This window comes from Pogona vitticeps, chromosome 5, assembly GCF_051106095.1.
Source record: "Pogona vitticeps strain Pit_001003342236 chromosome 5, PviZW2.1, whole genome shotgun sequence".
NCBI classification, from domain to species: Eukaryota; Metazoa; Chordata; class Lepidosauria; order Squamata; family Agamidae; genus Pogona; species Pogona vitticeps.
Window position 1 is genome coordinate 159611092 of NC_135787.1, and position 14467 is coordinate 159625558.

A 14467-nucleotide genomic window follows, 5' to 3' on the forward strand; every position below is an offset into this window, starting at 1 on the left:
TATGTCCTACCGCGACCGCTAGTCAAAGGAGGCTCTGGCAGCAATCCTCCTTCTTTCAGTAGGTTTGGAAAACCTGGGGTCCCGTCCGCTTGGCTCCTTGCGTCCTTCAGCCAATCTGTCTGCACCCCTCTGTTCATACATCTGCCCAGCTCACCTTCCCCCAGCCAACTAAACTCCCGCGCAATTTCTCCCTCTCCTTTCACCTCCTCCCACATGATCAAGTCCATCTCGGCTCTGCCCTCATCCACCAAGCACACTTCGGTAGGTCTCCTTTGCAGTTCCTCCTCACACTCTATCTCTACCAGAATCCCTTCCGTACAGCCACTTGCGTCTTTCGGGCTCTCTTCTTCTGGGGACGGCACACTGGGTCCTACTCCTTCACACTCTGAAAACACTAACCACCACTAAGGTGCACTTGGCTTTTACCTCAATTGTGGTAAGTGTTTCTTCATTACATGCTCTGGGCCTCTTTGGTATTCCTACCAGTAAGTAATAAGGCAACTAGGATAGGAATTTCCATGTGAAAACTTCAGTCTCAAACTCTTCCATGGGCTTTTCTAGGGAATTTTATTTACTATTTGGAAGGAAGGGGAGGCATTTAAAAAAAAATATATATGTAGACTTCTTTTAGGGAATGATAAATCACTTCTCAGCACTCTACACTTTAAAAACTCTGGCAAAGGTCACTCTGGCAAAAGTCAGAATTACTGTGTTTCCCCGAAAATAACATGGGGTCTTATATTAATTTTTGCTCCAGAAAACGCATTAGGGCTTATTTTCAGGGGATTTTTTTTTCATGTACAGCAATCCACATTTATTTAAATACAGTTATGTCATCTTCTTCTGGTTGCTGCACAATGGTAGAAGGCGGGCTTTCACTTAACTAGGGCTTATTTTTTGGGTTAGGGCTTATATTATGAGAATCCTGAAAAAACCATACTAGGGCTTATTTTCAGATTAGTTCTTATTTTCAGGGAAACAGGGTCCCTTCATGATACACCAGTTATTATTTATTTAGACTTCTTTGGGAATTCGTAAAACTTAGGATCAAAAAAAGACATGGTTGTGCTAGATTTGGATCTGCCACTAATTCTTAAGAGGCTATATGTAGCCACCAAACTCTTGACTGAGGCCATGGCGTTAGACCTGTGAGAAGGGGAAATGTTGGCAACTTGGTTTCTAAGAGGTGGCATGCAGCCCATGGGCATATGTTGGCTACTCTGGTCTGTGTGGAGCTCGGTCAGGGAGATGGGTGTTGATGTCCATGCTTTCTATTGAGTGCTTATTTAAATTACACTTACAATTGATGATACAAAAACAATGCCACAGCAGGCCCAAAGTGTCAAGGTAAATCCTCCTTCCCTTTTACTAGATTTCTGCAAGCCATACATTGTTTTTCCCTTCAGGTTTAACATCAAAACAGACAAAATGGAATTTTCAGCATGTATACAATATTGAAACAGTGCCGTCTACGTTGGCTTGGGCACGTCGTGAGAATGGCTGATGGTCGGATTCCAAAAGATCTCCTGTATGGAGAATTAGTGCAGGGAAGCCGCCCCCGAGGGAGACCACAGCTGCGTTACAAGGACATCTGCAAGCGGGATCTGAAGGCCTTAGGAATGGACCTCAACAGATGGGAAACCTTGACGTCTGAGCGTTCAGCCTGGAGGCAGGCGGTGCATCATGGCCTCTCCCAATTTGAAGAGACACTTGTACAGCAGACCGAGGCAAAGAGGCAGTCCCGAAACAAGCAAAACCAGGGAGCTGGACAGGGGACAGATTGGATTTGTCTCCAGTGTGGAAGGGATTGTCACTCTCGAATTGGCCTTCTCAGCCACACAAGACACTGTTCCAAGACCTCCATACAGAGCACGATACCATAGTCTCTTGAGACTGAAGGATGCCTACATGAGACAAAATGCCTAAACAGGCTTTCTTAATATCTAATGTGAATCCCTACTGCAAATCCCAACCCCAATATCCTGCACTCTATAGTTTTGTTAAAGAAACACAGCCTGATAAAGAGGGTGGGCTTTAGATGCAAAAATGTAGACTTGCTTCCCTGTGCAATTTGACAAAAATTAAAGTCGATAAACTGGTTTGTATTTTAGTTTTGTTTTTATCTGCCACAGCTGATAACCTCATGGTTGATGTTCTGGTACATTTAAATCCCATGTCCTATAAAGTACAACTGCGCTTCATCAAAAATACTCATCCCCATTTTCCCAGCACCAAATGCCACAAGCCAGAAACCATAATCTCTGAAGATGTTAACACCAGAACCTTTTCAGCATCATGCGTTTGGTTTTTCAGGTGCTTCTCCAAGAATCTGCATCTGTTTCTAAGCGGGAAAGGACAGCCTCTCAATTGTGGTTGAAAGGTCATGCATAGAAGATCTGAGACTCAGGCATTGACTTTTATGTCTCTTGGAAAAAAATTTGCTGTCAATTTGGCATAAGGAGGTTTTTCTGGGTATTTTGGATCTGGTCTGTAGAACAGGTGTTGAACCAAATGCTTCACCGTCTTCACCGTCTTTCAGTACAATGGTCTTGTTGGTCCCTTTTGCAGTTGACAGTGTAGCCAGATGTAGCCTGCACAGACAAAATGAATTCACCTCAGTCTCCCAAGTGACAAACCCACAACGTTATTATTTCAACCACAAAAGCCTGCATGTGCTATCTTAGTTATACAATTTACTTCTTGACAATGCAGGTTGACAAGATACACATTGTGACCAACGTACCCTCTAATTTTCAGCCCCACTGGGCGGGCTCTGCCTCTCTCTTGCGCAACTTCACCCCTTCGTGCATGTGCGACTCCCCCCCCCCCATGCATAAGATTCTGGCATGACCTGAATCAAGGGGCTGAATGTGACCACTGTGTGGAGGATCAAGAAAGCTGCATGGATGGAGGCGGAGTTGCACGTGCGCACATGGCCTACAGCAGTGGTCCCCAACCTTGGGCCTCCAGATGTTCTTCAACTACAACTCCCAGTTCTTCGATTACAACTTCACCATCACCTCTGATGGCCAGGATTTCTGGGAGTTGAAGTCCAAGAACATCTGGAGGCCCAAGGTTGGGGACCACTGGCCTAGAGGGAACCTTGGTTGTGACAGAAGCTACCCAGTTTCAAAGTTCCATGGATCAATGTAAATTCCTTAAAATTTATGGGTAAATTTAGTGCAGTCTACATACATATTAAGAAAATGTATGTGGGGTGCTTTGAATATTTTAATATGTAATATGATGGTTATTAAGAAGTACACCTCCGCATGGCATTGTTTGCTGCTGTCTTTCCCTTGTTTAATTAGTTCAGAATGCATTGGCTAAGATAATATTTACAATAATCTAAACTCATCTTCAGAAAGTGTTTCCTGAACCACTCATCTTTTGCCTTCCACTATGATATTCTACTTTTCTACCTATTTTTGTTTCTCTCATCAAGCCCTGTCCTTTGTTTTATATGTGTGCTTACCAATCATTTAACTAGTGCATACAAAATAGTATTACACTGTAGCTACTGCAAATGGCTTTACATTGCAGCTCCCTCTGAAAGAGCATCCCCTTCCCCGCCTCCCCGGCCAAAGGCCCATTCACCAGTTGGACTGTGCTCCTCTCCTCCTCCTCTTCGGTTGTTCAACCAGTCCCTGGCAGGAGCACAGATTTGCCTGTCCTGCCTCCTTGTCTGAGTGGGCAATCAGCCAAGGAGGCAGGCCAGGGAAGCATGTCCTCCTGCCAGAGATTGGTTGAACAACCGAAGAGGAAGAAGAGGAGGAGAGGAGTGTGCACTGGCTGTTAAGTGGAGGATCCTGCCAGGGAGGCAGGGGAAGGGAACTTGCAGCACCTGTGGTTTGTACCCATCTCTATTTGAAAGTCAGGGGACTATAGCATCATATGTCACCCCCCTTATGGTTTCCTTCTTCCCTCTGGGCTTAAATGCAGTAGCTGTGAGAAGAATTGACCTTTCTGGGAACAGTATATTTGATACAGGACAGACATTGCCAGTGAGTCTTTAACCTGTTCAGAGACATTCAATTACATTTTAGTTTAGAATTAAATCAGGATCATGGGAAGACTTTAAGCAGGGGGACTCAAAAGATGCATTGAATAGACAGTTGCCTTCACTTACCTATGTTCACCTAAGGATCTGGGATGTCTTTCATCTCTGTAGTATTTTTCAGTGGATGCTCCATACTTTCCCTCAGACACTAAAGGCAAGGAGAGCTGTAGAAAATCTGGTGTCTGAGAAGGAGTAGTCAGTCGAAGACCTGCTTCACGGCATCCTCCTCTGCTTCTATCAGGTTTAGTGTTTCTTGATGGTGACCATTCTTTTCCAATTCTTTCCTTTCCATCTAAATGGAATTTGGAGTTCTCAAAGAGACCTAGGATCAAATAGAAATAAATAAGCAAAATACAAAGAGCTACTACTTTTAGAGATCAACTCGAAGTTTAGCTTATTTTCCATATTAAATTTATCTCCCATTTTTAGCTCCAAGTTTTATTTTTAATGCTCAGCTGTGAAGTAATAAATGGGCGTGCTTGGATGTCACAATGTTTTTAATGTATCTGCCATGATCCTTGTGTACACTGTTCTATCAGTCCTACTCACTACAAGTACGGGCAGGAAAACACGCCACAGACCTTCTGCCTGTGATTGGTTTAGTTCAAGTTTTCCTAAGCCAGTCAATAAAAATGCTCAAACAGTTTACCCAACAGGGATTGGGTAAGTCTTTGGGTCTGAGTCCCAAGCCACAAGCCCTTTTAAAAAGAAATTATTTTCCCCAGAAAAAAATGGAGGGGTGAATGGGTTCTGTGTTGTGAGTTGAGCTGGACTCATTGAAACTGATGCGACTTAAATCCAACTTGACAGTGAGTCCCACAACATGAATCCCCATCCCTGTTACCCATCAAGTTGTTACTTGAAAATCCAGTTATGCAACTCAATTTAACAAAGGTTGCCCATAGGCAATTGCTTATCCCCATGGTCCAGCCTAGCCCCTTATAAAAGCAGATTAGTCAATGCTATCAAGAGAAACAGCTGGGGTTCTCAGAGGAGAAGAGAGATCACAAGAAGCACCAACCAGCAAAGGATCATTGGGGACATTCTGATAGCACACAAGGGCTGGTGAGGCTTTTACTATTCATTTCAAATATTAAAAAAACCCACCTTTCATCTGTGAAGGTGTCTTCTCTCTGCAACTAGCAGCCCTTCCATGCTGATGCTTTTCTAATCGCCAGGTTGTAGCTTTGTTGTATGGAGAACTAAAATGTGCTTCTTGAGCCAGAGCTATATTTTGCAGTTCTTTTTCACCTAACTCCAAGGTGATGAATCCCCTTTCAGGGTGGGTTTCTCCAGTTGCCTGAGACAGAAACACAGAGCTGAAACAGATGAAAGCCACTCTTACTGACTGGTAGGTGAATTCATCAAACCAAAGAAGAAAATCAAGTAAATGCACAAAATGAAGCAAACGTTGTAGAAGAAGAGTCCAACATGATACACAAATGCCCATTAAATTTAGAATTACTATTAACAAGCAAAATGACTTCTAAGAACTGAGGACTATGTAACATGTACAGACACATCATTTGCATAAGTGTGTGTGTGTGTGTGTGTGTGTGTGTGTCTGTGAGTGATGTGCCACCAACATGGAGTGAACTGATATTGACCCTAACAGGGCTTTCAAGGTGAGATATTTAAGAAGTAGTTTTATCAGTGTCATTCCCCCCCATGACTTTCCATGACTGAGTCCTCATCCATCAGTCTATTCATTACACCACACTGGATATATCTTTGCATAAGCAGCTGTATACAAATGTTCAGTTTTAGACATATATATATATATATATATATAAGCGCTATTAGGCTGAATAATTTCACCAGGTAACTGCTGCTCTAATGAATATGTCTCTGTATTGCACCTTATAAAGATACAAGTACAGAGGTGCCTAGACTTACGAACATCTTGACTTGCAATCAATTTGAGTTACGACCAGCTCTGGTTGCAAAATTTTGCTTTGAATTGCGACCAGCGCTTTGAGATACGACCGGAAAAAAGGCTTCCTCCCTCCTTTCCTTCCCTTTTTTAACCTTAGGGGTCATTTTAGGTTTTCTTTTTTTAAAAAGTCTCTTCTAGTGGACAGATTACAGTGGTGCCTCGCTAGACGCTGATAATCCATTCCACTGAAATCGCTGTTTAGCGAAATCATTGTCTAGCAAAAAGCATTTCCCCATTGGAATGCATTAAAACCTGTTTAATGCGTTCCAATGGGGAAGAATCATCGTTGTCTAGCGAAGATCAGCCATAGGAAAGCCGCTTTGTGAACCACCAATCAGCTGTTTAAATCGCTGTCTTGTGAAGCTTAGGTCCCGAAAACACCCGTTTTGCAAGTGCGGAGGAAGCTGTCAAAATCGTCGTCTACCGAAAATCGGTTTGCGAAGCAAGGACCAAACATTGTCCAGCAAAATTCCCCCATAGGAATCACTGTTTTGTGAATAAGTATAGCGATCGCAAAAAGTCAATGTCTAGCGAAAAAACTGTTATGCGGGGTAACTGTCTAGCAAGGCACCACTGTAACTGCTTTTGCATTAGTTCCTATGGGAACTAATGCTTCGAGATACAACCAGTGCCTTGAGATACAACCCAAAATGGCCAGAATGAATTAATCACGTTTCAATTTATTCCTATGGGAAATGGTGCTTTGAGTTACGACCAACTTGAGTTACGACCATCATCCCGGAACAAATTAAGTTCGCAACTCAAGGCACCACTGTACTAAGACAGCTGGCCTTCAAGGATACAATCCGAAGTTTGCTGGCTTTGACAAAAGAGGAGGATAAAATTAAATTAAAAATATGGAGAATACGCCTTCCTCGTCACACCCTTCCCAAATGCAATCATACCCATTACTGGCAAAAGAGAAAAGCATTAAATTATGTTAGACTTATTTTCATAAAGGTAGAAAGTTAACTGTGAGTACAATCTCATGCCTACTCAGAAGTTCAGTGGTGCTTACTCTGATGTAAATATTTATAGGAGTGAAGTCAGAAAAACTTTCAAGGAAAATTGTCAGTGTCAAATGTGAAATTTTCTTACCTAGGATTTCTCTCCATATGTACCAGAGAGGCTGCAAGTAATAAAAAAATAAATAAAGATTATATAGCACCGAAAATAATCTCGAGCTTTCCAGGAAATTATTCTTTTATAAGAAAATATATTTTATATTTAAGTATTTTAGTTCTCTGGAAAGGTTTCTTTCATTTAATCACTTCACTTTGGGACACTGTTGAAAATTAAAACTTTCAGTCCAGAGCTTTCAATCTTACAATGTTCTTCTTATGATCCTTTATTTATTTTATTTTATTTTATTTATTTGTGCGATTTATATAAATTTATATTTATATTTTTAAGAAGATTAAACCCCCACCTGCTCCACACATATAGGGCATACATTTGGTTTTCTGCAGGAGAAACAAAGAGCTGTTATCTGATCATTATTTTGATTTTCAAAAAATTAGGAGAAATGGGAAAATAATACTCTATGTGAAATTGGCTTGGATTGGTAAAAGCTCCAGAAACCAGCAAGAGTATCCATATATTTTAGAGATTTTAAATGGCCTAAAACTTCCCAGTTTCAGATCTGATTTAGACAGTAGAGCTGCAACAGTATGTAAAGATAGGTGGATCACATAAACTGTATCAGTTTATCTGTAACATGTCATTTATCTGTGCAAGTCATGTGTTAATCCCTTAGGCTTTCTGTTTCCAAGCTGTTTTGCACTGCAGAGTTCCCAGAACATTCCCTTTTGATTCTTTCTTTTCACTTTGTAAACATCCTGGCTGTATTTTCCACATATTTGATTCTTCATGAAAATACATTTGCAAGCAAGCATACTTATTGATTCTTACAATTTCACTTGTTTATTTACTCACCGGATTTTTAAAAACCTATTTATAATACAACAGGGAATCCTAGGATAAACAGTTCACGAAGGCTGCAGATTTTTTATTAATTTATTTAAATAAATAAATATAGAAGGTCCATTCTACCTTAAGTGCGGGTTAGCTCATTCTCTGAATATTTTCCAAAAACATTGCATTATCACATAGCTCTTTAAGAATGATCTTCCTCTATTTTCAGCTCTCTTGAGTCCCACAGTGCCCCTTAGGGCATACAAATATTGAAGCAGAAAAAGCAACTCCAGGAGCAGTGTTTATAACATGGGGCAAGGGAAGGCTTGGTAGGGCCCAAATCTGTACAATTAAATCAAAATAAACAAGAGGGATGTCTGGTAACTTCCAGTGTTGATTTTTCTCTTCTTATCTTAGAACTACTGAGTTAGTTATAGGCCTCTGGGGTACTGGAGGCACAAATATAACCCCTAGTCCCATCAGACTTTTCTTCAGAAAACTTTAGGAGACTTGGTACACATTTTATGCTCACCTGTCTTGCAGCACTCTAAAATATAACAGTATGATCCTCATGTATGCTTCCTTACAGTAGTATGATACCAATAGATAAACTGCTGGACAGTCACTTATATCTCCCAGAAATATGACATTTTCAAAATCAGCCAATCAGTGCCCACAAATGTTTAGTGGTATAAAATGCAGCAGAGACTCCTTGTCCGAGCACAGAGGCCACTTCACTGCACATTTTAGGTGCAGGGCACACACGGCCATAAGTTGCCAATGAGGAAATCTTTAATGTTATTGTTGTAAACAGTCTAATGACACAGGCATTTGTGTATGCAAGAGAACAGAGTACACACAGGAAAAAATGTAAGTGCCTGCACTGAAAGTTCCATCATCTTTACCCCTGCAAGTATCTGGGTTCTTCCTTGTCGGATTACTTACTTCTTTGCTGGCTCTTCGCTTCTTTCCCCGTATTTTCCACTCTAGGAAGCCGACAACCAGAAAGTGCACCATTTCTTTTGTTTGTGCTGCACGCTTGGTTAAGGGCAGTAGGAGGCAGGAAGAGCCTCTGGGAAATTATTTGCTTCAAAGGCTGGGCTAGATCCCAGCCAATATCTGTATCAAAGATAGAACAGAACCAGACACAAAACACGAAGGTTGCAATCAGACAGGCATTTGTCCTGTCTTGAGAAATGAGAAGCTTCCTTGCCACTTGCCTACGGAGGGGAAGGGAAATGAACCTCTCCATTTCTTTTTATTTGGTGAGGTGACACACTGCATCAGCAATGTTTTGAAAAAGTTTTTAACACCTTTTCAAAGCATCACTGATAAGTTAGTAACATTTAAAAAGAAGTATAAACTTCCTTTCCCTTCCCCTTCACAGGCAAGTGGAAAAAAAGCTTTCCATTTCTCAAGATCCTTAAGTGGCTTCAGCAAGGGGACAGACAGCTGCTTAACAATCTTCAGAAATTGAAAACTTCCTTTCTCTTTAAAGGGAAAGATCAGTTATGATATTGCAAAACAGAATTGTCAGTGGTGCAGTGTGGTCAATCTTTGCATGTGAATGTAAAGGTCGCCCCAAATGATCATGTCTCAAAGGGACCCCGCTTAGTGCAATCTAGATAGACCTCAGTCAGGATAATTCAGTCATCTAGTTGTACCCTAAAATACTTTTATCTTACAAGGATAAAGGTCTGGACAAAATGTAATTCCTTAGTTTATTCCTGCATATGATATTAAGTGCCAGGATTTGTCCTCATATGTTCATCCTCACTGGCTCATTCTTCATGAAAACAAATGCCAGATATTTTTATTTTAAAATAATCTTAGAACTGCAGTGCTGGAAGAGAGATTATATACAGAATACACATATATACAGTACAGGGAGGAGCAATAACAATGTATAAAGGAGTAATACACCACAGGCCATTGAGAGGGGTGTAGTGAAAACACAAGCACGGATTTACGAGGGTTGTAAAGAGTCACATATCCAAGCAGTTGTTAAACAGGTAGGCTGTTAAGTGAGGAGTGCCTGTATATGTGTGTGTGTGTGTACACACACAGTATATACATATGAACAGTATGTGTATATACATATGCATACACACATATACATACCCCCACATATATACACACACACAGTATTTTATTTATTTATGTATTTATGTATTTATTTATTTGATTTTTTTATCCCACCCATCTAGACCAAGGGATATATACACTTTTATGTGTGTGTATGTGCATATATATCTATATCTGTAGCTCTCATACACACAATCAGTTACAAAACACACACACACACATGCTGGTGACAAATCTGCAAACACAATGGATTAAAACTAGTACCAATAAAATGCACAACCTGACTCAAAAACCATGTGACTACCATGTAACTTTAAATCAATTTTGAATGCCCTGTTTCAGCTCCTGATTCATTTTCATATTGTAATTGTGCCCTCATGTGAGAAAACTGCTGCTCTATAAAGAATGTTTTCTAATTTTAACCATGCTGCTGTAAGAGAGTCTAAGCTTTTTACGTATGCATGATTATATGAATTATAGCTGAGTTACTTACTTAAACCTTGTTCAGGAAAATAATGACTAAGATACTGGACTGTATATTTTGTTGGTTCATCTGGCATAGAATCTGGAGAAAAAAGAAAAGAATATAACTCATGCACTGTTGTTCTTAGATGGAAGGATCATAAATGAGTCTTAAACTGTTACATGTATAAACATTTACATAAAAATTATAAAGAAATCAGACAATTGATAGTTAGTACCATTCTCCTACTAAGTTTCAATGGGAGCTAGGATGAAATATTAATTAGCAAAAATTGAACAGATCACAGGTATTTGTTCAGTGCTGGGATGACCAAGAGACAGAACAAAGCACATCTGGTTGTCCTCAGGCATAAGCCATAAACATTTGGATCCTTTGTGTTCCATCCCACATTTATGGAGTTAAAATGTTTTCAGAGAAGCCTAGTTATTGGAATGGTGTAAAAGTAAAATCAGAAATATAAACAGTAGTGGTAGGTTGAGCTTCTGCTGCCAAAGGAGAAAACAAATGACACCTATGCCCCCACAATAAAGCCTACAGTCTCCCCTGGACAGTCCAACCCTGGAGGTACTAGAGAGGGTAAGATGTAACTTTATGTATTCCTTTGCAGGTATATATTTCAGAGAGCTTCAGGGCAAAGTAAAGAAGTTCCACTGCTCTGCAGCAGTGGTTCCCAATCTTGGTTCCCCATATGTTCTTGGACTACAACTCCTAGAAATCCTAGCCAGCACAGCTAGTGGTGAAAGCATCATATGATTCATATGTACAGGTCTAGACTTGATAGTTCTGTGCATACTGTGATTATAACTTTCAAGGAAATGTATAACATCCATATAACTGTAGGTATTATTAGCTGTGAAATACTTTGTTATTGTTTCTAAAGTTCTGTTCTACCTGTGGAAAATGTGAATCATCACAATGCTCTTGCAGTCTAGAAAACAATCTACTTTTAACCCTTGTTGTGCTGAGAATATTGTTGCATATCGACCAAATCTGCCTGCCATTGAGCATCCACTGCAGATACAATGGTCTTATTTCTTTTAAATCAAAGTCTGGCTGCTCTATGCAATGTACAAGCATTCTGGTCTGAAAGCCATTGAGAAATATCCCCTATCCTCAGTGTTTTGATCTGCTTTTTGGCCTCCCTAAATAGAGGGTTCATGCCACCAAAACTACCCAAAGCCCCCAGTGTATAATATATATTGTGTAGAATTTTCCCGTATAGCTATCTTAGCAGTTAACACAAGTACGAACACAGCACAGTGCAATAAATTATCTTTATTAATGGGCCAGGAGCCAGAAAACATCAGCCTAATCCTCAGGATTGATCAAAATACATGAAATCCACGAAACATTTATAGTCCGTATATTCCTGCTGGGTGGTTTCTCATCATGATCAACCTGAGCATTCTCCTGTGGGGTGAGAATTAAGCAACACTTTAGTAAGGAGTTTTTAGACTACACCACCCTAAATATACCCCATAAGCTATGGCTTTAGAAGATGCTCTTACCAGTCAGCTTTCATCCTCTACATTATTCTCACAGCCTTCATCTGAAGCCTGTTCCACCGTTAGATGTTCAGGGATCGTAGAAATTGGGTTTCTGTGATTCCTTGTTCCATTTTCTCAATACTACTGCAGGCCGGTTTCACAAGCTCAGGGCCATCCACATCCTCTGTAGATTTCAGAGTTCCTTCAGATGACTTCTGAAAATGTGGTTTTATGCCATGTCCACAATCACAATATTGGACCACCCTGTTGAGATTTTCATCTAAAAGTGTACTAAATATAATGTTGTATAATAGAAAGTAAAATGGCTGATATAACCTGAGTCATGTACTAAGTGGATTCAGGTGTGTACCAAGGTTGAAGACTTGATGTTGTCCAGCTGAAGAAATGATGTAACCTTATGAAAATGTAAAATGAAGTACAGTAATGTATTTTGTGATTGGTCCCAGAATGTATAAAAGGACATGTGTAATGGGGACATGTTATGTGCTGTAAGTCAGATCACTTATTTCTATGCCACATGTTGTATCATTTTATGTTATGCTGCCAGTTGAATGTCTGTCAACTTAGTCTATTTACACTTGACCCCCACCCCAACCTTCTTCCCCACTCTACCACTTTGACCCACACCCCCTCAAGTGTAAATAGACTAAGTTGAATTTTACTCTCTCAGCATTATAGTGTCTTTGCAACCTGATATCTCCTAACTCTGCTTATGTCCAAAGAGAATACATTACCAAATTCTCAACACACCCTAAGTGTCCTCATCAGCATACCAGGCAGGCTGGACTGGTTTTGGGGTCCAGCTTTGGCTTTGCTGTAAACACGTGTATGTCATTTGCAGACAGAGACTTCCTTCTCACACTGTTGGGGGACTCAGTCAGCCTCCCCATTCTTGATGGGGGGGCTAATGGGCAAATGGGGCTGGAAAAACTCACAGGTCCATCACATCTTTGGGGTTGCAAGCACCTTTTCACTTTGAGCTTAGGCCTTTTTATCTTTGGGATTAAGGTTTGGCTCCCCTTGTTCTGCAGGATAGAAGGGACATCCATCTTCTCCCCTCAGAGGGTGTCCGGCACTGTGAAAGTTTTCCAGCCACCCCACATGCTCCCTAGGACTTGCCCTAGCAAGCCCCAATGAACGCCTATTTCAGAGCAGGGCGTCCCACCTCTTCCTCTTTTCTCACAAACCATTTCAGCCACCCACACTCTCCCAATGACCACCTATGAGCCACAGGCCCCAGCCTTCCCCTGGCAACTGTGTCTTGTTTTGGGCCTTCTGCCTGGGGTTGGGGTGGGGGTCAAGGGGTGGTTTGGGGGGTGGGGGTTAAGGTGGTAGAGTGGGGAACAAGATTGAGGTGGAGGTCAAGGTAGGGTGGGATTGGGGGTGTGACTGGAGGGAGGGATAATCAATCAGACAGGTGCAATGCTACCCTATTACTTCCAGTGGTGACTGAAACTTGACATCAGTTGAGAAGAGGATCCAGGAAAAGGTGGCACTTCTTCCTGGTCTGTGGAAGGGGAGAGATGTTAGTAGCCTTCCCAACAAAGCATCTGTGGCAATGTGCTAACCAGAGATGAGTGGATCATGGAGAGTAAGAGCAGTTGAGTGATATTAAAGAGCTAGAACTTTACCTACATAAGATCTGGAGACTGGAGGCAGCTGGGCAGTAAGGCCACAGCTCCTTCTTTTTTTCCTGGACCAGAAGCAATATTACTTTGGAGTTGCTGGACCCCACACCTAAGAATATACATGTTGGCAATATGGCACACCAAGCTCAGTATTTAAGGTCAACCATATACTCAAAATTGATGGTCTTTTATGCTCCCCGTAGGTCTTAGCTGTCTTTGTTTCCCTATTTGTAGAAAATGCATGTTTTCTTGGTGATGAATAATCAATCATACTAAATGCAAAATAATGTAGATGAGGAAAATATGATGCTATGACAAAAATCTTTCACTAGCTGAAATAACACCTCTTAAAATATGCTAAATGTACAGTATTCTTTATTTTGACCATCAGATACCTATTTTTCCATACATTGCTAAGTAATCTGTGCAATGCCTAGGCCAGGTAAGAGCACCGTTTGGGGCTACATTACCCCACAACCTATTAAGGGCTACACCATACCATTGCTTCTACTACAACATCTACCCACCAGTTGTTTAGAGTGCAATGCTATTCTAAGCATGCAAAGGAACACATTTATGGGGTGGGGGGAGGCAAGAGAAGGAATTCAGTGCTGCATTAGATCATATGACAACTTTGTGAATATATTTTAAAAACCTCAGGATTCATATGTTGGTAGAACTGTTTTACACACATTACCTGTCTGGGTGAGCAAAGTTGTTTGGTGTGGTTTATCTTTTATGATAGAACTAGATTCCTTTAAAAGTTCATGAAACCTTGCTATGTTTTTTGGCTGTAAGAGAAAACAGAGATTAATTATAATATTATTAAGCTTTTCCCTCTCAGGTCTGACA

General features: G+C 40.8%; 1 protein-coding gene across 3 annotated transcripts in view; it reads right to left on the minus strand.

The window, feature by feature from the left end:
• Positions 1-1342: 1342 nt before the first annotated feature.
• Positions 1343-14467, minus strand: part of AGBL3 (AGBL carboxypeptidase 3) — a 41216-nt gene continuing 28091 nt past the window's right edge. For all 3 annotated transcript variants that reach the window (XM_073000211.2, XM_078376083.1, XM_073000210.2), the window contains exons 17-23: positions 14313-14406; positions 10489-10560; positions 8856-9029; positions 7095-7125; positions 5168-5379; positions 4130-4382; positions 1343-2591 (exon numbers count right to left, since the gene is read on the minus strand). In XM_073000211.2, the coding sequence (XP_072856312.2) occupies positions 2342-2591; positions 4130-4382; positions 5168-5379; positions 7095-7125; positions 8856-9029; positions 10489-10560; positions 14313-14406 (1086 nt within the window). In that variant the 3' untranslated portion in view covers positions 1343-2341. The remainder of the gene's footprint in view (positions 2592-4129; positions 4383-5167; positions 5380-7094; positions 7126-8855; positions 9030-10488; positions 10561-14312; positions 14407-14467) is intronic.